General features: G+C 30.3%; 1 protein-coding gene across 22 annotated transcripts in view; it reads left to right on the top strand.

The window, feature by feature from the left end:
- The window catches only part of LOC105219110 (small conductance calcium-activated potassium channel protein), a 174,897-nt gene that overhangs the window by 90,138 nt on the left and 64,861 nt on the right, over nucleotides 1–19,898 (top strand). For 14 of the 22 annotated variants that reach the window (XM_029044778.2, XM_029044776.2, XM_054231443.1 and 11 more), the window contains 4 exons: nucleotides 2,809–2,878; nucleotides 5,821–5,922; nucleotides 6,000–6,166; nucleotides 6,926–13,408. In XM_029044778.2, coding sequence (XP_028900611.1) covers nucleotides 2,809–2,878; nucleotides 5,821–5,922; nucleotides 6,000–6,166; nucleotides 6,926–7,094 — 508 coding nt within the window. In that variant the 3' untranslated portion in view covers nucleotides 7,095–13,408. Of the gene's footprint in view, nucleotides 1–2,808; nucleotides 2,879–5,820; nucleotides 5,923–5,999; nucleotides 6,167–6,277; nucleotides 6,876–6,925; nucleotides 13,409–13,895; nucleotides 14,468–19,898 lie in introns of those variants that run through there. The other 8 variants (XR_008471331.1, XR_008471330.1, XM_054231449.1 and 5 more) reach the window with 5 other exon arrangements.

The following is a 19,898-nucleotide window of genomic DNA, read 5'->3' as shown; positions in this document are numbered from 1 at the left end:
AGCATTTGGGCAATAAACCTTTTTAATTCCATACTAATTTAAAGATAATGTGTTTTCCATATACAATCACAATTTTCGCGCAATACAAATGCATGTGTGTAAAATCCATTTTTGGCACCCCTATAATCATTTTGTGGCTGTAACCACATTAGGATAAACTAATATATCGTATGTTAAGGAATTTCTAGTGTTAATCGATCACATGGTTTTCAACGTATCATAGGCATATAAATATCGGGCCATTAGGGAAACAAATGCATCTAAACTCGTTTTACTAGCCTGTAACTAGGTTGTAAAGCCCTGTTTACATATATAAAATACACACGCCATAAGTCATCTGTGGATTAACTGTTATTAATAATAACAGTAACAACAACATTTATATAAAAAGTCGTTAATTTTATAGAATTTCGTATCTCAAGCCAATATGATCACTTTTGCTTCACACATTTACATATCCATAATTTTAGTAAGTGTAAGTGTATTTGTCTCACTGCTTTCCCTTTAATATTGTGTAAGCTTGTCGGTGTTGTTGGTGGACTTACACTAAAATGTAAACTCCAATTTTCACTTTGAATATTAATATCCATAATTTCGTTTGTGTTAAGATTGCAGAAGTCTCTACTTCTTCTCCCTTATCTCTCACACACATTCTAATATTGACTTCGGTTATGTATAAGAGTGGTTCTTCCAGAAGCTACAACAAATATCCCCAGGTTTTAGTGGTCAACGATAGATTGAGATACGATTTTCTGCAATCTTAACGACGAAATTTATTTTTACTGCTTCGTATTTTTCAACAAATTTGTCCCAAAAACTATAACAAGCATGTATACATGCAAATAGATACATATGTGCATAGCAATATATGGGTGCATACAAATGTATTGATTCAAAGATTGTCTTAAGCTGAATACTTCAATCAAGGCAAGGAACTGTAAGTGACTTATTTTAAGGTGATTCAATACTTTATTATATAGCTGATTAGAAATTTACAGTGTAGTTTGAATTGACTCGTACCGTATTTTAGTTCGCTATTTTTTAGGTTAGAACAAAATCGAATTAGATCTAAGGAGCGGACTTTTAACAGTCTTTTTTTAAATAATTTTCTATATTTAATTAAGTAATTCCCTTATACACGTATACTTATAAGACAGTTTGGTGCTCAAAATGTTGCGATTACTTTTTTAAATAAAAATTAAGTTAAAAGGGGAGGATTCCGTCTCGTCTTCCTCGTCTCTTAAAATATAATAATCGTTATATATTAAGACCTTTTGAAGTGTTTCTTCAGCACTTCAAATATAAGTATATTTTTATTTAAATAAAAATTTAAGTTAGGTTAGGTTAGGTACGAAGGCTGTTTCCATAAAAACGGAAACCCACTTAGACTTTCAGTGCTTTGTGATGCCATAAAATTCAACCCCCTCACTTATATTATGAATCGACAAAGCGCCTAGAACCTACCACAAATTTGCAGAGGTTTTTAACTTCTGTATCCGCTAACTCGCGGTGGTGCCCAAAAAAGTGAGATCCAAGGATTTTTTGTCTAGATCTCGTAAAGGCGGGGCATTCCGAAGGAAATATTATTCTAAGCAGCTTCTGCAGCTAGCATCCGGTAAAATTAAATCCCGATGGGACAATGACCAGTTAGAACTCCTATAACTTGGGAAAGATTGACCTTTTTTAGGGCAAAGAGTGCCATTGACCTCTTGCGATTTACTTTGGGCCAAATGATCTTGCGACAGAATAGGTACTAGCGACTGTCCAGCGCCTGCTCAGTTCAGCTGAGACCCATTCATCCAGAAAAGTTGCAAGAGGACAGCAGCACTCTCACTGGTTCCCATTCCACTGTAAGCGAGACCGAAGTGCAAGTAAGTGCCTAGCAAGCTCATCAGCATTGCAGTTTCCTGTAATGCCGTTGTGGCCAGGCACCCAAACTAGTATGATTGCGATGATTGATGAGTTGTGTAATTACCTACATATATTGGCTATGGTAAGATTAGCCCTCTTTTTAGCAATCGATATGGAGCATATTGTATTAATAAATAAAGGCCTTTATTAGTAGATTTATGAAATAACATAAATCAAGAAAAAGATGTCTGGTACATTTACGAAGGTCAAGTTATTGTCAAAATGTGATATGGGGTTTCACAGCTTGAACTCTATGACTACAATGCGTTGAGGTTTGACTGTGAGGTCATCGTTAATTCACGGATTTAAAAAAATAAAATGTATTTTTGCCAACAAAAAAATGAAATACGTTAATACGTTTATTAATGTTTGATTAAATAAAATATATTAGTTTTATTTTAAAATTAACCTTAATCAGTGGATTACTCTTAGCAAATTAACTAAACACATTTGCATTCAAAATAAAATATAAAATTCTTCCAAAAGAAATAGTTGAAGTTTTTTATCCTTCGAACTTATGTAATTGTTATTCACAAGATATAGTAATGAAAAATCAGAACAACATTATATCATAAAGTACCAAGACTTTGAATTAAACCATTAGAATATTATTAAGAGTACTTATATTTTTATTAAACCACTGAAAATAAATAAGCAAACAGACAGTTCAAATATTGTTGTTCCAATCTTCCATAGAAATAAAACAATATTTATTAATATAAACAGGACAAAAGTGATACACAAAGAATTTTAACAAAGGGAAATTTCGTTCCGCACCCATTTGTGACTTAGTCTGCAATAAATTTAAAATTATATCTATTATATGTACCTGTATATACAATGTAAATAAACAAGTGTTTCGTCTAATATTTTTTCATTTTCTACGATGTCAAACAGGTTACGAAAGGTTAAAATGGATCAACGAAAACTAATGGATAACGCAAATACAATAACAGATATGGCGAAGGTAAGTGCTTCCATATAAAACTCATGCACACATGCATATTTATACTACATCTGGTCCAATATAAATAATGTCCAAGATATTGAAGATTTACTTAGAGCAATACAATATAACGAGTACATTCGGATTGATTTTATTTCCAATTAAATTTAAGGACATCTACAATAATATAGTCACACATTAAAAAATGTGAAATATATGTGAATAATTGATACGAATGTTTGTCCGTATCTGAATTTCCTGACATACATACTAGTATATTAGAAAATTAAACCATTGTTGAGGTCTCTTAGACTGTGCTACCAATTTAAAATTTGCAGTTGAGGAGAGTGACATTTCAAAAGGGGATATTTACATTTTTTAAAGTAAGTGTGCAGTCTTGTTCTTATATACACAATTATAAAATATTATTAAAGTTTCGTGTCAATAGGGTATGTTTTTTTAGAATTCTTTAGCCTAAATGTCAAGGTCCTATTTTTGTCAAATGATATAGTTAGAACAATGTAATGACATAGTTCCTAAACACAAATACTGTTTTCCAAATATTACCATCAGAACATCAAATATGCAGAATTCATTATTGGATAATACACTTGATCTCCTTTTTACACGGTTTTTTTTGTACACCTCCTATTACCATTTTAACACGGTTTCACTTTTTTTAATGAAGCTGTATGAAAAAGTAAAGTCAAAGAAGACACAGCGATTAACAGTAATATATATCCATACATACAGATAATACCATAAATGTATATAGTGTAAATTCTCATTCTACGATTTTTTTTTTTAAATTGGTCCTAAAATAGTGACTTTTATATGAAAATTGTATTATTTTTGCACGGGAAATTTACTGTCTCAGCTAACCGTGTAAAAAGGAGATCAAGTGTATTCGAAAGAATCGTCCAGTATGCAGTGGAGAAAATATAGCCTCCGTAGCTGAGAGTGGACACAAAAACCGTGGAGAGACGAATGGCTGCCGTTCGCAGTAACTCAGACTGTCGTATGGAACGACTTGGCGCATTTTACGCCGAAATCTTAAATTGAAAGCGTGCAAAATGCAGCTTGTGCAAGAATTGAAGCCGCTCGACCTTCCCAAGGGACAACGCTTCGCTCTTGGGCTCTTGAAATTTTACAAAAAGATCCGACGTTTTCGTGCCAAATTCTGTTCAGCGATGAGGATCATTTCTGGCTCATTGGGTATGTAGAAAATCAAAATCGCCGCGTTTGGGACCAAGAGCAACCTGAACAGATTCAAGAGCTGTCATTTCATCCAGAAAAAAAAAAACAACGGATTTGTGCGGTTTGTGGACCGGTAGAATCATCGGTCCATATTTCTTCAAAAATTATGCCGGTGAAAACGTAACCATCAATGGTGATCTGAGACGAAGCCACGGCCAACATTTGAAAGAGATTATCTTTAAACAAGTAAAGAAAGGCTAAGTTCGGGTGCAACCGAACATTTTATACTCTCGCAATTTATTTATGTAATTTTATAAATAACATTAATTTTAACACAATTCGACCCATATATTCGGCATAAAGTTCCATAGAATAACTAAAATCACCATAAATATTATATGGAAACTGGTGTAATTCCTGAACCGATTTCACTAGTCAGCACCAAGATACAATATATCGGAGGCTATACGCTCATTTAATTGTATATTACCTACAATTAGGTATACGGAATCTAGGGGAAGTTATGACCCGATTTTAACTGTTTTTGGTAGAGACAAAAACTGTTATACGAAAAAAAAATCCACCTGAATTACATTAAAATATCTGAGAGATTTACCTATATTTTCGGTGAAAAATTACCCTTAGGCACTGAGTTCTTTATGTTCGATATCATGGACCTTGAAGTGTCATGGTCCGATTTTGACAATTTTTCCACAAGTAATGCCACAGCTGAAATATAGTATTTGTGTAAAGTTTTATTCCGCTATCTTCATTGGTTCCTAATGAATATATTATAAATCAAAATTGAGTTACATGGGAAGTCAGGCCCACTTTTCAAAAACAATTACATCCAAATGTGCCCCTACCTAATGCGATCTTATGCTCCAAATTTCATTTTCATAACTTTAATTTTGACTTAATTATGACACTGTATAGGTTTTCGGTTTCCGCCACTTTCTGGGTGTGGCAGTAGACCGATTTTGCCCATTTTCGAAAGCAAGCTCGTCAGGGTGCCAAGGAACATGTGTTCCTAGTTTCATTAAGATATCTTAATTTTTACTCAAGTTATCGCTTGCACGGACAGACGGACAGACGGACGGACAGACATCCAGATTTCAAATCCACTTGTCATCCTGATTATTTATATATATATAACCCCATATCTAACTCTTATATTTCTTGGTGACAAAAGAGAGAGAGTATAAAAATAATGCCAAAGAATGTTCTTTCGGACGATAATAAACATTCTCCATTAAATTTGAATTTTATGTGTTGTTCTTTAAAAAAAAGCAAGGAGCCTCCAAATGGATCACCCTTTACCATATACCATAAGATATTACCAAACATTATAGACATCAACTTTACCATAATATAAATAAAAAAAGGCTTACTAAGGATCTTCAGTATTTTTCATGAAATTTTTTTCGTGGTTTTTTGGGTTTTTATATTATTCATAATAATAAAATATCTGTATTCAATATTGTTGTATAATTATTGGGAGAAATATTAGACGACACGGAAGTTATTGGGTATTGGCTCAGTTGTTTAGTTTGGTGTTAATTGCAATTTTACAATTGAATATGTAACAATAGTCGACGATATGCAACAATAGGCGATTGGAGAATTTAGCGAAAAATTTAGATAAATACAATAAATATATCTCTAAATTAGTGTTCGCTTTATAGATTTCATTTATTACACACACTTCCGATAATATTTTGATGCAAATATGTTACAACTTAATAAATACTTTGACACTATTTTAGACTCAAAACACGGTCTACGAAATTATTTCGGATATGTCGAGTCGTCAAGATTCTATTGAAGAGCGACTTACAAATTTAGAGGATAAATTGCAGACATTGCAGGTATATTAAAAAATATCAAAAACCCATATCAACATAGGTTTGTAGTTATACACTGTAATTGCAATCTCACATTCTAGGATCATTTAGAGAGCTTACCAGATATAATGTCTCGTTGTCTAACTCAACATCAAGAAAGAATAGAACAACGGAAGAATTTTCTACATCCAGATGCAGCAGTTACTTCAGTGCAGGCTTCGCCACAGTCCTTGTTCAACGCATCCCCGATGTTATTTCCCCACTCAAGGTTTGTGTAGTACTTATTTACGTCTCATGTACGCGCAAATGCTTCTCCTTGCACTTATATTTTTCGGTTCCCTCCCTATCCACTTCCACAAAATTCTACACTTTCATGCAGAAAAATATTTGAAGAAATGCAGTGCTCGAATAAAAATTCTCGCATTGGCTCTTGTTTCATGTGAATCGGTGAAATTTCGTGTAATTTTCGAAAAGTCATCATTACCAAAGTTCAATATATTATATAATATGTACAATGAAGAGTGATCAAATGTGACAATTTAAGACACACAATACACGGGTGGTTTTTATTCTCATCCCTGAAATGTATCCAATATGCCACGAATTTTCAGAAAAAAGTGATTATTTATTTGTCCAAATAAACACAGATCCTTATGGAAAACTAATTAAAGGTCATGCATCCACATGACATTATTTTGAGCTTGTTTCAAACGTGCGATTTTCAACATTAACACAAAACAACATGATAAATGCATGGTATTGTAATTTCAGCAGAGAATAACTAAAAAAATCAGGATAATTTCGATTATTAGTTATATATCACCCAATACGAATTTCCAATTCTAATACTGAGCTCAAGATAACATTTCAAATACATAACTTAATAAATTATTTTGGAGTAACATTTAATATAGATATTTGTCCTGCAAAACTCATAATTAATACCCAAAAACTTTTGATCATTTTTTAATTAAATCCGTATATTTAATGTTATTAATCGTGATCAAACTGCTTGCTTTTTGCATAGAAGTGTTCCCTCATCCAATAATGTTGCTGCAACATACCATTGGCCAACCAGTCCTATTTTGCCACCTGTATCTAGTAGAACTCCACATTTAGTGCCTGATACTCACATGCCATCGAATGGATCTGCCGCAGTTAATAGCTACGCATCTTCAAATAAATATGGTAGCTGAATAGAAGAAAATGAGTGCTCCACGCCCGTCACCAACATCGAGATGCCTAACATTAGTATACCACTATCATTAGCATCGCCCAAGTTAAATATTGCAAAACCGGAAAATGGCATTAGTGGGGTCAAATACAATTCCGATTTGCCGTCAAATATCGGCCGAAGAGTACCCAACGCTTTACATTTCATTATGGAGACTACAATTTCCGAAGACGCCGAAACAAATATACAAGATTCGCCAGATAGTTCATCAACAACAACACAGCTAAAAGAAACACACGTAACATCACCAACCGTATGCACAAGGGCCGCGACAATGGCCACCAATAAATTCACCAGGAAGAGAGAACGTCTATATAATAGCTATAGCTTTATAAGTAGTGGTAATAGTACTAATTCTAACGATTTCATTTCGAAAAAGGACTGCTTTAAGGCTTCTTCGAAATGAAAGCGACCTAACGACTTAAGATATAACATAGTTCTATTATACACCCATATGTACATATATACACATCTACCATTGCGTTATAAATACTAATATTATTTATAATCTATTATGGTCGGTCAACAAAAATAATATAAGAAACATATAACATGCATATATAAATTACATATATGGTTATACCAAGATATCTATATATATATATATATATATATATATGTATATATATATATAATTTTAACACCTTTTTTTGTTTTTCCACACTATATACATACAAATAGTTAGCTATCTAGTACATATATGTACATATTCATCAATTAAAGAAAAGTTGCAAAGAAAGTGCGATATGAAACGATTTAACTAAACGAATAATCCACTTTTATTGTGGAAGTTTGATCCAAAACTTCCTTCACGCAGAAAACATTTTGCATAATGAAGTTTTGGGGAAAAATACAACAACGAAAACATAGCAAAAGATTATTTGGTGTCCAAAATATAAAAAAAACAATACAACATACATATAGTGGAACTCGAATCACCATAATCCACAAAAAAACTTCGAGTTAAAGAGACTTCGAGTTATATATTTTCATTAAAACATATAAATTTTCAAAAAGCTGTAAAATATAGATTTATGCTTATTTAGTTACTCCGAAAAAATGTTTATGGACATACGATAAAAGACGTTTTCTGAAATTTTGTTTGTTGTATTTTGCTATTGTTTGGCTCTTGACGTCTGTATCCCATGCCTTGTGTTAGATGATTTATGCAATCCATAAGTGTAATATTATATTTTTTTTTCGCCTCCGTACCATATAGAAGGACTCTTTTAAAATTCTGCCTCGATAGTAAAATTTTAAATTTTGTATTATACCCTGGTCAAAAAGTTCGACTTATGGGAGGAAATTTTTATCAAATTTGAATTCTATTGCCAATTCTAGAGTTGGAGTTATGGAGAACTTCGAGTTAAGGAAGTTTGAGTTATGGAAAAACATTTGTATGATATTTGATTTCTAAACGCTATTGTCAATTCAAAAGTTCTAGTTATGAAGATCTTCGAGTTATGGAAGTTCCACTGTATATGTATCTTATTATTTAAAAAATTAACTTTAAATATTATTTGAAAAAATGTAATAAAAATATAATTTGTGAATATGTGCATATATAAGCAAGCATAGTATGTAGTGGTGTAGTAAAACCATGTGAGACAACTAAAACCCTTGAATTGTACATACACAGAGACTAGGCATAGCATATCTTAGTAAACTAAACATTTGTTTCAGACAGAAATTTTAATATTCTTTTATTTCGTTAGATTCCAATGAGCCATATTCTTATTAATCCATTAATTTAATAGTAAATCTCAATGTCAAAAAAATAAAGCGAAGAATGTAATTCTCATGAATTCTTTTCTCGACCATAAGGAAGAAAATGTGAAGAACACATAACAACGCGTAGTAGTTAACGCACCCTAATTTTAACGATCGACTAATTTTGTTTATATTAAATAGTTGTCTTTTGTTTATTACTCAAGTGAAGTGTCTATATTAGTTACAATAAAAAACCTAATTTATTGAATGCATTAACATATTATATTTGCGCTCTTATCTTATCTGCTCTCTTATCAAAAAGTGTAAATACAAAAACAATATAAAGTTTTCGTGTTGTATTGGATACAAGAGGGTATGTCATTAATGTAGTATAGCCGCTATCTTCAACGCTATCAAATTATGCTTAACATATTGTAGACCGGTTTCCCAATTGTGAATAGCTCAAAAGACAAATTACTGTCAAAAATGGCAATAGACATATTTTTTTAATTTATTTTAATTTGAAATAAATTAAAATTGTAAAAATAATCTTCAGGTATGCTCGCTGTTCGAAACCAAGGACGTTTTATTCTACATATTAAAGTGTATATCCACCAAAGTAGATATGTGGCCAATTAAGACAGAATGTAGAAATGATTTTTAATGTAATCCCAGTTTGTTTGAATAATTAATGAAATATAAAAAAACAACCAACAATAAATTATAATTAAGAATTGTATGGGCAACGCAAGAAGACACATCAAATGAAATGTAATGAAATCCCCATAAGTTTTCCTAATGCGGCTCTCAATAAGCGAAAGCAAACAACTGCTAAAGTTCAGCTAATAATGGTCATATAAATATGTACATTTTGATTACCTTGCCTTGAATTACTTTCCGCACATGAAATTTCACAATTAATAGAACTATATAGTATATGAGTTAATTTCTTAAGTGTATTAAAAAAAAACATAAAATTACAGATTACGAGAATCGTTAAAACGGTATAGTCTATACACATACATACAAACATTACAATTATTACAGAAGTACTAGTTTGTAAATAGTAATTAGAGTTGACATGTCACTACTGGAGCTGTAAATTTTATAACTGTTTTATTCGGTTCCATTTACACAAAAACCAATATGTATTGACAGGTGTCCAAGTCAAATAAGAAAAACCTCTTAACATTTGTATGTAGTTCTTAGTAAACATTATTTATTGTACAATATGTAAGTACTAAATGAAATGAATGATTGTTATAATGATAGTGCGAGTGAATTCTGAACGATTTTATTCGTGTGATTTTGTAGACAAAATATTTAAATACAGTTTTACCTTTTTAAGATAAAAGGAAAAAAGACTTATATAAGTAATTACAAAACATTTAGATAAACAAAATGTATTAACTCTAATAAAAATGATTCCATAATATGCAATTCATTTGCCTGTCAAACTAAATTTGCATTTGCGCAAGTATTTTTTGGCAATAAACAAGAAGAAACAAATGTTTAATGTTTCCGAAACAATGTACATATGTATGAATGTGCACTCAAATGCTCGATTCACTGCAAAAATTGTATTTTCTCTCTTTATTTTGATATTGAATAGATAGCCTAGCCCCCAGTATTTGCCATTTCTGGAATAACTTCACAGCGTCACTACAAATATTTAAGGTCACATTTGGAGACATACTGTGGAAGCTACAAATACTTATTCACAACTAATATTTACGTCATATATTCTTCGCGATTTCCTCCTGGGTGCAGCTAAATGTAATTTGTCTATAACATAAAGTAAATTGTTGATCACAAATATAAGCATTAGTTAAACCAATTTTTCAAAGAACTCTAAGACCAAAAAGCCAGTCCAAAGAATACAATTATTCGACAATTGCGTAAACACATACCTTATATGTCATTACTGAGCGTAAATAACTCAAACGATTTTAGTTTAGATTTAAAAACTTATTATTCTTTCATGATATATCCTAAATTGAAATAAGTCAACGAAGCTGCCACTGAACGCATCTGGAAAAATGCAAATGAAATAAAATTTTAAATGTTGTTTGGCATTGAAAATGTATCTAAAATAATTTCCGATATTTTCATCATATTTTCGTTTACACCCATATTAATTCTGACGGTTTCATTCAAACAACTATTTTCAACAATGGATACCGAATTTGTACATATTTTAGTATTGCTGAAAAATATTGCTATAATAAGGATTTGTTCAGTGATCGCAAAACCACTTATCAGTTGGTCTTAGAAGTTTAGTAGTGGGTTTTAGGTTGAGCTGGGTCAAACATCTTGAATACGTCTACAATACATAGCATTAATGCATTTACATATGTATGTATGTAAAATATCTAATCAATGTAGAAAGCATTAATATGATAAAATCTTTACTATTATGATTTCTATTTGAAAGCATTTCGATCGAAATCGTACTACATGCAAATGTTATACTATTATTACACCCGTCGAATCACACTCGTTAAATCATTGAAATGCATACATGCGGGTATGTATATTCGGAAAGTAAATGACAAACAATTAAATTTAATTAATCAAGACTGCGGCTAAAAAAGCTTTATCAACCATTAACGTAAATAATACTCAATACCAGCTTTAAACTCTTATGAGTACTAATGTCTGGGTTTCAAAAATGTTGAATACCTAAAAACATGTTTACCAAATAGTCAAACCCCGTACTCGGTCAAATATCCAGAAAAAACCTGAGTCGAATTTACTGCATTTTATTATAAAAACTTTTATAAAAATACTTAAGATTGTTAAAGTAATTAATTAAACATATTTATTCGAAGCACTTGGTTCGCTAAGAAAGCTTGTATTCTACGCAAAAGTATCAATAGAATAGAATATTTTAATATTTATTTGATCTAAAAATTATAATTTTTAAACAATTATATTGGTCGGTTTTTTTAACTGTAAAATCGTATTTATCTTCACAGTTTGAGAGATTTCACAAGCCAACAAATATTTGTTTCGGCTGTTCATAAGCTAATGAACGATGGTTCACAGATCTCAAAACTAACATTGATTTCCAATTGTACCCATATGTAATATCTTGCTTAAATCACTGGTTATTCTTATGTGAATTTACATATTTTATGGGAAAACTTGCTTCTGTTATTTAGTTGTATTGACAATTGAGATGGATGATTTTAACTTAATTATTTCCCAATTTTTTATTTAATTATTTCAGTTGGAACTCGAATCCAAATTCATTAAAACCAAAATATAAAGCCAAATCGCACTGCTTCTAAGTTACAAAAGAAACTTTTTTTAGTTACAAAAATCAAAACTCACTGAATATATTTAGAGTATAATAAAAAACTCAATAAACATACATATGTATATGGACGGTAAAACAACTGGAACATCATCTAAGCATCCTAGTGCATAATAATAGTAGTACTACTTACTGTAATCTAGATGTTAATTTCCAATTATGTATGTTTTATCATAAAATATGAACGTAAACGAGGATTAGTGCTGTAGCACTCAGTGAATTTGGTTTGTTTTGTTCTTAATAAAGTTATTAGTCTTAGTTATGCCAAGATTCCCACTTAGATGCATAATATTTGTGATAACATAACTGCAAAATAAGTCATACAATCCCTTTCTTTTATTTATTACTCAAAGAAACCACAAAATTTGCACATTAGGGATGGCAATCAACTTAGCAAAGTGGAGTGGAGTGTGTCCATAACACCTTTTTTTACAAAAACAATAAATTCGATTTTCAACATACATATATGTTTAATACAAATTAAGGACAAATAAACCTTTAGGTAAGAGGATCTGTAAACTAAACAGGTTCCCCAATTACTGATAAACCGATTGTAATTTTTCTTTAAGTACCCGCTACCAAATTATATTTAGATATATTGTAGTAAATCATTAAATTGAACTTAGCTAAACTAAACCAAAATGTAGACAAAATAAATTTATTAAGATATACACGAAAAGGACTTGAAGAGTGCAACCTATATAATTCTGCAAATTAAACGAAGAAACTAAACAAAGATTGTTAAAACATGGTTAAATAAACTAAAACGTAATTAATACAAAAGCTAAATGTTGAAAATAAACTAATGTAATTAATTAATAAACAATATTGTTACTCTATATTAGGTAAAAGTGTTTTGCAAAAGCTTTAATATTTAGGGTGCCTACATTTGCTAAAAATTAGGATTTTACGAAAACAAAACTTTTAAAGTATAAGAATATATTACATAAGTATGAGAAAACAAATCAAAAATCATATGCATTCTATTAGTTTCAGAACCATTTTCGTCAACCATTTTATTACTTATACAAACTACATACATATGACAGACAAACCAGACCACAATTGCCGATTTTCATGAACAAGAGTTATTAAGTACATTTTTTTTGCGTTTTTATAGAAGATTATTCTGCTGAGCGGAACTGATACACTTGCATTTTTGTTATTTTATACGCTTTCTACGCTCAATCGTCTTTTTATATCGTTAATTACTACACAAATTATTTTTGTATAAAAAAAAAAAGTATTCAACTCAAAATCATCACTGGGGCTATGAAAATATATGGTACATACATAACTTAAATAAGCCTTTAATTTATGAGCTACACAACAATACCTACAATATGAGCATATTGCTGTTATACAGCGCAAGCAAAATTATTCTGCCTTCAATTCGAACCTTTGTAAAAGAATTTCTAAAATGTATGGACAAAGTAAAAATTAATAAAATAATGAAATAACTCAGTGCAAAAATGTTAGTTAGCTAGGGAACGTATAAAAAGAAGATTGAGAGCTAGATATGTGATTTATTTAAACAAAATGTTTTAATAGCCATAATACATACAAAATGCATACGATACATAAATCAACTAATTTTCAAATCTATTACAAATATACCATAATTTTGTATGCAAAACAATATTTCCAAATATATGTATGTACTTGTAACACCTCATGTTTATGCAAACCATTAACGAGTATATATATGTACTTTTGATTTGATTTTATTTTTAGACGACAGCATAACAGCAATTGCGATTGCTTAAAATCTAGAATAAGAAACCCAGAGAACAGAAGATTTGTAAAATTATAGTAACATCATCGAGCAAGATTACTACGAGTAAAACATAAAAAACGTAGTATAATAGATATAGTTATATTTACCTATACAATTAGTTTCATTGAATAAAAAGTTTACATAAAAAAATAGTGTTCATATTTATTAATATTTTTATTGATATAGAGTGGTTGCTAACATAAGTACTAGTATTGATATCGAGCTGACGGAAAAGGAATGAATGTCAAACAGGTAAACCCCTCTTTCAACAGTTAATCTAAAATATAATAAATATAGTTTTAAAAAGTAAAAACATACATTTAATCCAAATCAAACTAAAAATTAAAAATAAAGCATTTTAAATTTCCCGTTATATGCAGAGCTGGGCAAAAAAATCTAGGACAGTATGAAAATTTCAATTATGAGCTAAAATATTTATGCAAGAAAAACATTTTGAATGAGGGATTGTTTGTATTTGTAATAAGAGATAAAATAAATTATTAGCAAAAATATATTAATGTTAAATTTTTCAGGAGCGAACTTTTTTCAAATTTGATCAAATACACCACATAAATATTCCACAAAATTGATCACAAAATTTATAAAAACGGTAATATCAAAGTGATTGTTTGTTTTTATTTTTTAATTTTAATTTATCTAATAGAAAATTTCTCAATCAATACTTTGCATTTCATGCATAAAATCGGGTACCTCCAAAAAAGATAGACTAAATTTACATTTTAGATAGACTAAAATTAAAAAATAATAACAAACAATCACTTTGATATTACCGTTTTTAGAAATTTTGTGGAATAACCCTAATTTTGGTCCTGAAAAATTTGGCATTCATATTTTTTTGCTAATAATTTATTTTAACTCTTATTACAGATAAAAACAATCCTTAATTCAAAATTTTAGCTCCTAATTAAAATTTTCATACTGGCTGAATGTTTTTGCCCAGCACTGTATGTACATATAATTTTTCTACAAAATTATACATTCTTTAAGTATATGTATTTGAGTATATACACATGCAGATAATGTAGAATATAGAGAAGGTCCAATTGCTGACCAGCGTGTGAATTGTCAAAGACTAACAAAATCCTATAAGCGATTTTCACCACGGCTGGCTCGGAAGGAGAAATATTAACAGTGCCTCGTAACAGAGCTGAGTATTAATTGAAAAATATGCTCAGAGGTTTACATTTCTATTATAGACGCATGTTAGGCTCTTTGTTTATATGTTGATGCATTTATATGCTTACTATATACAACTGATATGAAATTCGTTTTGCGGATATTTCTGAATGCATCCACAATTGCAAACATTATGCGATTTCAGAAGTATATTTGTAAAAAAAATATTCAAACGGACCCATATATTTATGTAATGTTTTATAATAATATAAATACATATGTATATACATTAGGGTTGGTCAATTTGTATGGAGCAAAAAAAATGCACCAAGCGGTTATCAAAATCGTAAACTACGATGAATTCTAAGAATTTGCCCAAGAAACCATGGGTCTAAAATCAAAATGGAGCTTCCGGTTTTTAACGATAAACTTTTCATTTTTTTGTTTTTATATGTCCACCCATAAAATTAAAATAATAATAAATAAAATTTCAAACTTTGATAGCTTTAATCTTCCGCGAAATCGTATTGCAGTTTACAATTTCATTTTATATCTATATATAAAGCAAAAACTTAACTGTTAAGGGACAAACAAAGTATAATATACTTCTAAAGTTCACAATTAATTAGTTTTAAGGTCTTGTTTGCTGTCCATCCTAGATGTTGCGTTTCGACTTGCAACCGTGACTACCATAACACCATCACGATTTTTCTCTATAGTCAAATTCTATGTATTCGAGCAAATGGTCATAGGGTATGTTTGCAGTGAAGGGCGGCTCCGACAAAATGCTATTGTTATCTAAGTTTATCATCTCAACATAATCAGCTTGTTTATTATGGTTTTCTTCGTCATTATGCCAATATTCAATTTGCTCCAAATTTCAATCAATTTATTCGCCACTTGTGGAGTAAAAGATGCGTACGAAAACATTTTATTTTTATTTTTAGAACGATCACTCAAAAAAAAAATATTTTAAAACATCGCGGCAAGTTGGCAAATTTAGTTCGTGTAAATCACTTGGCAAACCAAAAGCACTAAAATTTGGATCTGGCATATACACCAAATTTGATTCCGAGAGATTTGATAATGTAATATCATTAGCACAAGAACTAATTGATATAGGAGATGACTCCATAATTAAAAGAAGCTTAAGTCTTGCTTCTTCTTTCAGTAAAAACTTCTAACTGTAATATTGTATCAAAATAATTTAAAACGATGGTTTCGGAAACAATTGTTTTATTAGTAATTCATCAGCGTTGCTTTGCTTTCTCTGAAAAGTTGATAAAATCATAGCAAACAAATAAAATTAAAAAAAAACAAGTGCAAATCAAACAAACAATCGACAGTGTAACAGAAATTGGAATGATTTGATTCAATAAATGAAAGGGAAAACAGTAACAACTACAAGAGTCGAAAACATAAAGCAGTGACCGTACTGGGTACAATCTAAAATGTGTACCAAATTTACGCGAAATCGATAAAGTAGTTCCAGAGATTTACATAAGCACTCAAAAGTGGGCGGTGATATGCCAAAATTTTCATATAGTCGGATTCTGGCTGCAATACAACACCGAATACCAAACTCAAGATGTTTCCCTTCAACAGTTATTAAAATTTCTGATCTTTAGTGTTTTCAAAAATTACCGTTATATGGCAGGTGGGCGTGGTTTTTGTTCGCTTTTGATAATTTTCCAAATATCGCTTACATAGGCATAATGTAATACAGTATACTCTCGAAAAGTAAATCGATTGGTATTTTGGGCAATTTACTTTTTCGAATAATTTACTTTTCCAAATATATACATAAATTATCTGTTTTTATAATATTAAATGCATTTTTAAACTTAAAACATTCATTCATTTATTTGCTTCAATAAAACATATGGATTTACATGAAAAACATATTTACATTTACATACACACATATGTATTTACTATGAAGAGAAAAAATCTTGAATATTCTTTTGTTTTTTTTTTCTTTTGCAATATATTTTCTGACCATTTTTGTACGACAATTCAAAAAGTCTGACACCTGATTTGCATCGTTTTCATTGTTAAACCAGTGGATAAAGTAGGAGAGTTTATTTACTAAAAAAACGCGATAAACAAGAGAGTAAGTGTTTTTGCAACATCGTAAAAAACGCTGCTTGCTTCGTTTCGAATTTTTTATCACACTCTCTGAAAAGTAAATTAAAAAATTTAAAAAAAATTAAAAAATTTACTTTTTCGAGGTGCATGTGTAATCTTAAAGGTGATTAACTTTTCCGCGATTATTTACTTTCTGAGAATTTACATTTCGAGAGTATACTGTACGTATACAGAATTAAAAAAAAATCGGTGAGGTGGTTCCAGAGATATATGTACATATGAACTCATAAGTGGGCAGTGCAACGCCCCCAATAAAAAATATCTGTACTGTCGAATTTTCTGCTTAAATACAACATCACATACCAAATTTGAACAAATTAGTTCGATATCTACAAAACAAGCAAACAATCGACAGTGGAATAGGAATTGCACTTTTTTTTTTTACAAAATACCATATACGAAAGTTTCTCGTTAAAAACCGGAAGCTCGATTTTCATTTTAGACCCATGGTTTCTTGGGCTAATTTTCTTAGAATTCATCGTAGTTTACGATTTTGATAACCGCTTTGTCAAGAAAAAAATTTACCCACTCTAATATACATACTTTCATAAAAATATGTTTTATATTTTTATATTTACTAATTACATTTCGTATAACACTAAAATGAACTACAAATTTCGTAACATGAACTTGCATATATGTACATATGTATATTAAGCATTTACGTATGTACATTAGGGTGGCCCTTAGTTGTATGGAGGATAAAAAAAAGTTTCTGGATTCTCGATCGCACCCCTTAGAAATATGCGAATAGTCCAAAAACTAGTATATACAAAGTTTTGGGTCAATCAAAAAAGGTTTAGAGGTTGCGCAAGGAGCTTGAAATCCTGAAGAAAATAAGAATTGTTGCCATTTTTATGTCTCAGACTTCCATATTTCAAAGTCACACTATCCATTACTGGTTTTCCATACCGTAATAACATAATAAGAATAACATTAGAACCGTTATAACGGTATATCACGAGCATGCGACGCTTGAGAATGCACCACATTAAATTTACTTTCATATTTGTATTTCTGTAACTCTATCATCAATCGACCAATTTGTAAGATTGTGGTAATTTTGGAAAGGTAATAAAATGCAGATCTTATTACGGTATGAAAACCAGATAGTGTGGCTTTGAAATATGGAGACATAAAAATGGCAAAAATTCTTAATTTTTCAGGATTTCAGGCTCCTTGCGCAACCTCTAAACCTTTTTTGATTGACCCAAAACTTTGTATATACTAGTTTTTGGGCTATTCGCATATTTCTAGGGGGTGCGATCGAGAATCGGAATACTTTGGAAAATAAGGGCCACCCTAATGTACATATGTACATTATCACTTATCATTTCAAATGTGCGCGCATTGCTCTGTATGCATATATGTACATACATACATATGTTTGTATGTCACTGAACAAACACACATATGCGTGCACGTAAATCTGCCAACCATCACAAAAAATCAAAAGCATTGTTCTACAAAAACAACAAGCGCCTCAAACGCATAAGCAGCATCAGAAGTCAATATGGCAGCCAATCGACGAAGGCAAATATTGTAGTAAACAAAACAAAAACATTTTCATTCATGAACGCAGGCGCACATTCACTTGGCAAAGTTGCTTCATTCATAAAAGCAGAGCCATACACATCTCCCCGCGCATGCCATGCCAACAAATGCGACAATGACAAAAATCATAAATTGAAGATTTACTAATGTTTCCTCCAGAAGGAAAAGTTGCAACGCCGCAAAAACCTAGGGATAAAAGTGGCAACATATCCCTTGAGTCGATTCAGCAAAAATTCTGTGGTTCGCAAAAATTTATGTCGATATGTTTGCATGCTCATACATATTCATACAAATTAACTTCCCTTACGTGGGAAGTATTAAAAAAATATATTATTTACCGCTACGCGACTTTTCTCTTTAGTCGTAGTGAACGGGTTTTTAAAAAATAATACAAATCAATTTACATTGCAACGAGCTGACGTTGATGACATCCAAGAACAGACTACTTTATTTAATGTTATTCACTTAAAATCAAGCTTAGTTTAATTACAATTTGCTTATTAATTAGTTTTAACATATTGTATTTATGAAATTGTTGATTAAGCATATTACTGTTAATTTGGATAATTCTTAAGAATTGGTATTATGTTACAATTTGTTTCAACAGTTCATCGTACTTATCAATTGCACCGTCAGGTGTTTTTACATAATTATTCGTATATGTAACTACTCCCCCCTTTAGATTAGAATTCTCCTGAATTCTTTTATTTAATTTTATTTTTATATACTTGTGTTTTTTAAAAATGAGAGTAGCTATTAACAAAATTATAATAATGCTTAAGATATTGCAAATATATGATATATTTGTATGTATTTTCAATTTAAAAATGTTTTCCATATTTGATTTATGTTCTTCTACTATTTCATCAAAAGTTATTTTTGTTGTAAAATTCTGAATATCTTTATATTTTAAAGTTATAATATTTTCTTTAATTTCTTCAAACAAATTAGAAAAATAATAGTCGTTAATTTTAATTGAACAATTATTAAATCTTATTAGATAGTTTCCACTTATTATAGGTTTTTCTTGACTACATGTATTATTAATCTTTAAATTTATAGCATTTTTAATAAAAATTGTTTTTATATTCATTTGTATTATTTCGAGTTCCTTGCATTTT

This window comes from Zeugodacus cucurbitae, chromosome 5, assembly GCF_028554725.1.
Source record: "Zeugodacus cucurbitae isolate PBARC_wt_2022May chromosome 5, idZeuCucr1.2, whole genome shotgun sequence".
In the NCBI taxonomy this organism is placed as follows: domain Eukaryota; kingdom Metazoa; phylum Arthropoda; class Insecta; order Diptera; family Tephritidae; genus Zeugodacus; species Zeugodacus cucurbitae.
The sequence above is the reverse complement of the archived record's forward strand: the minus strand, read 5'-3'. Positions and strand labels throughout refer to the sequence as shown.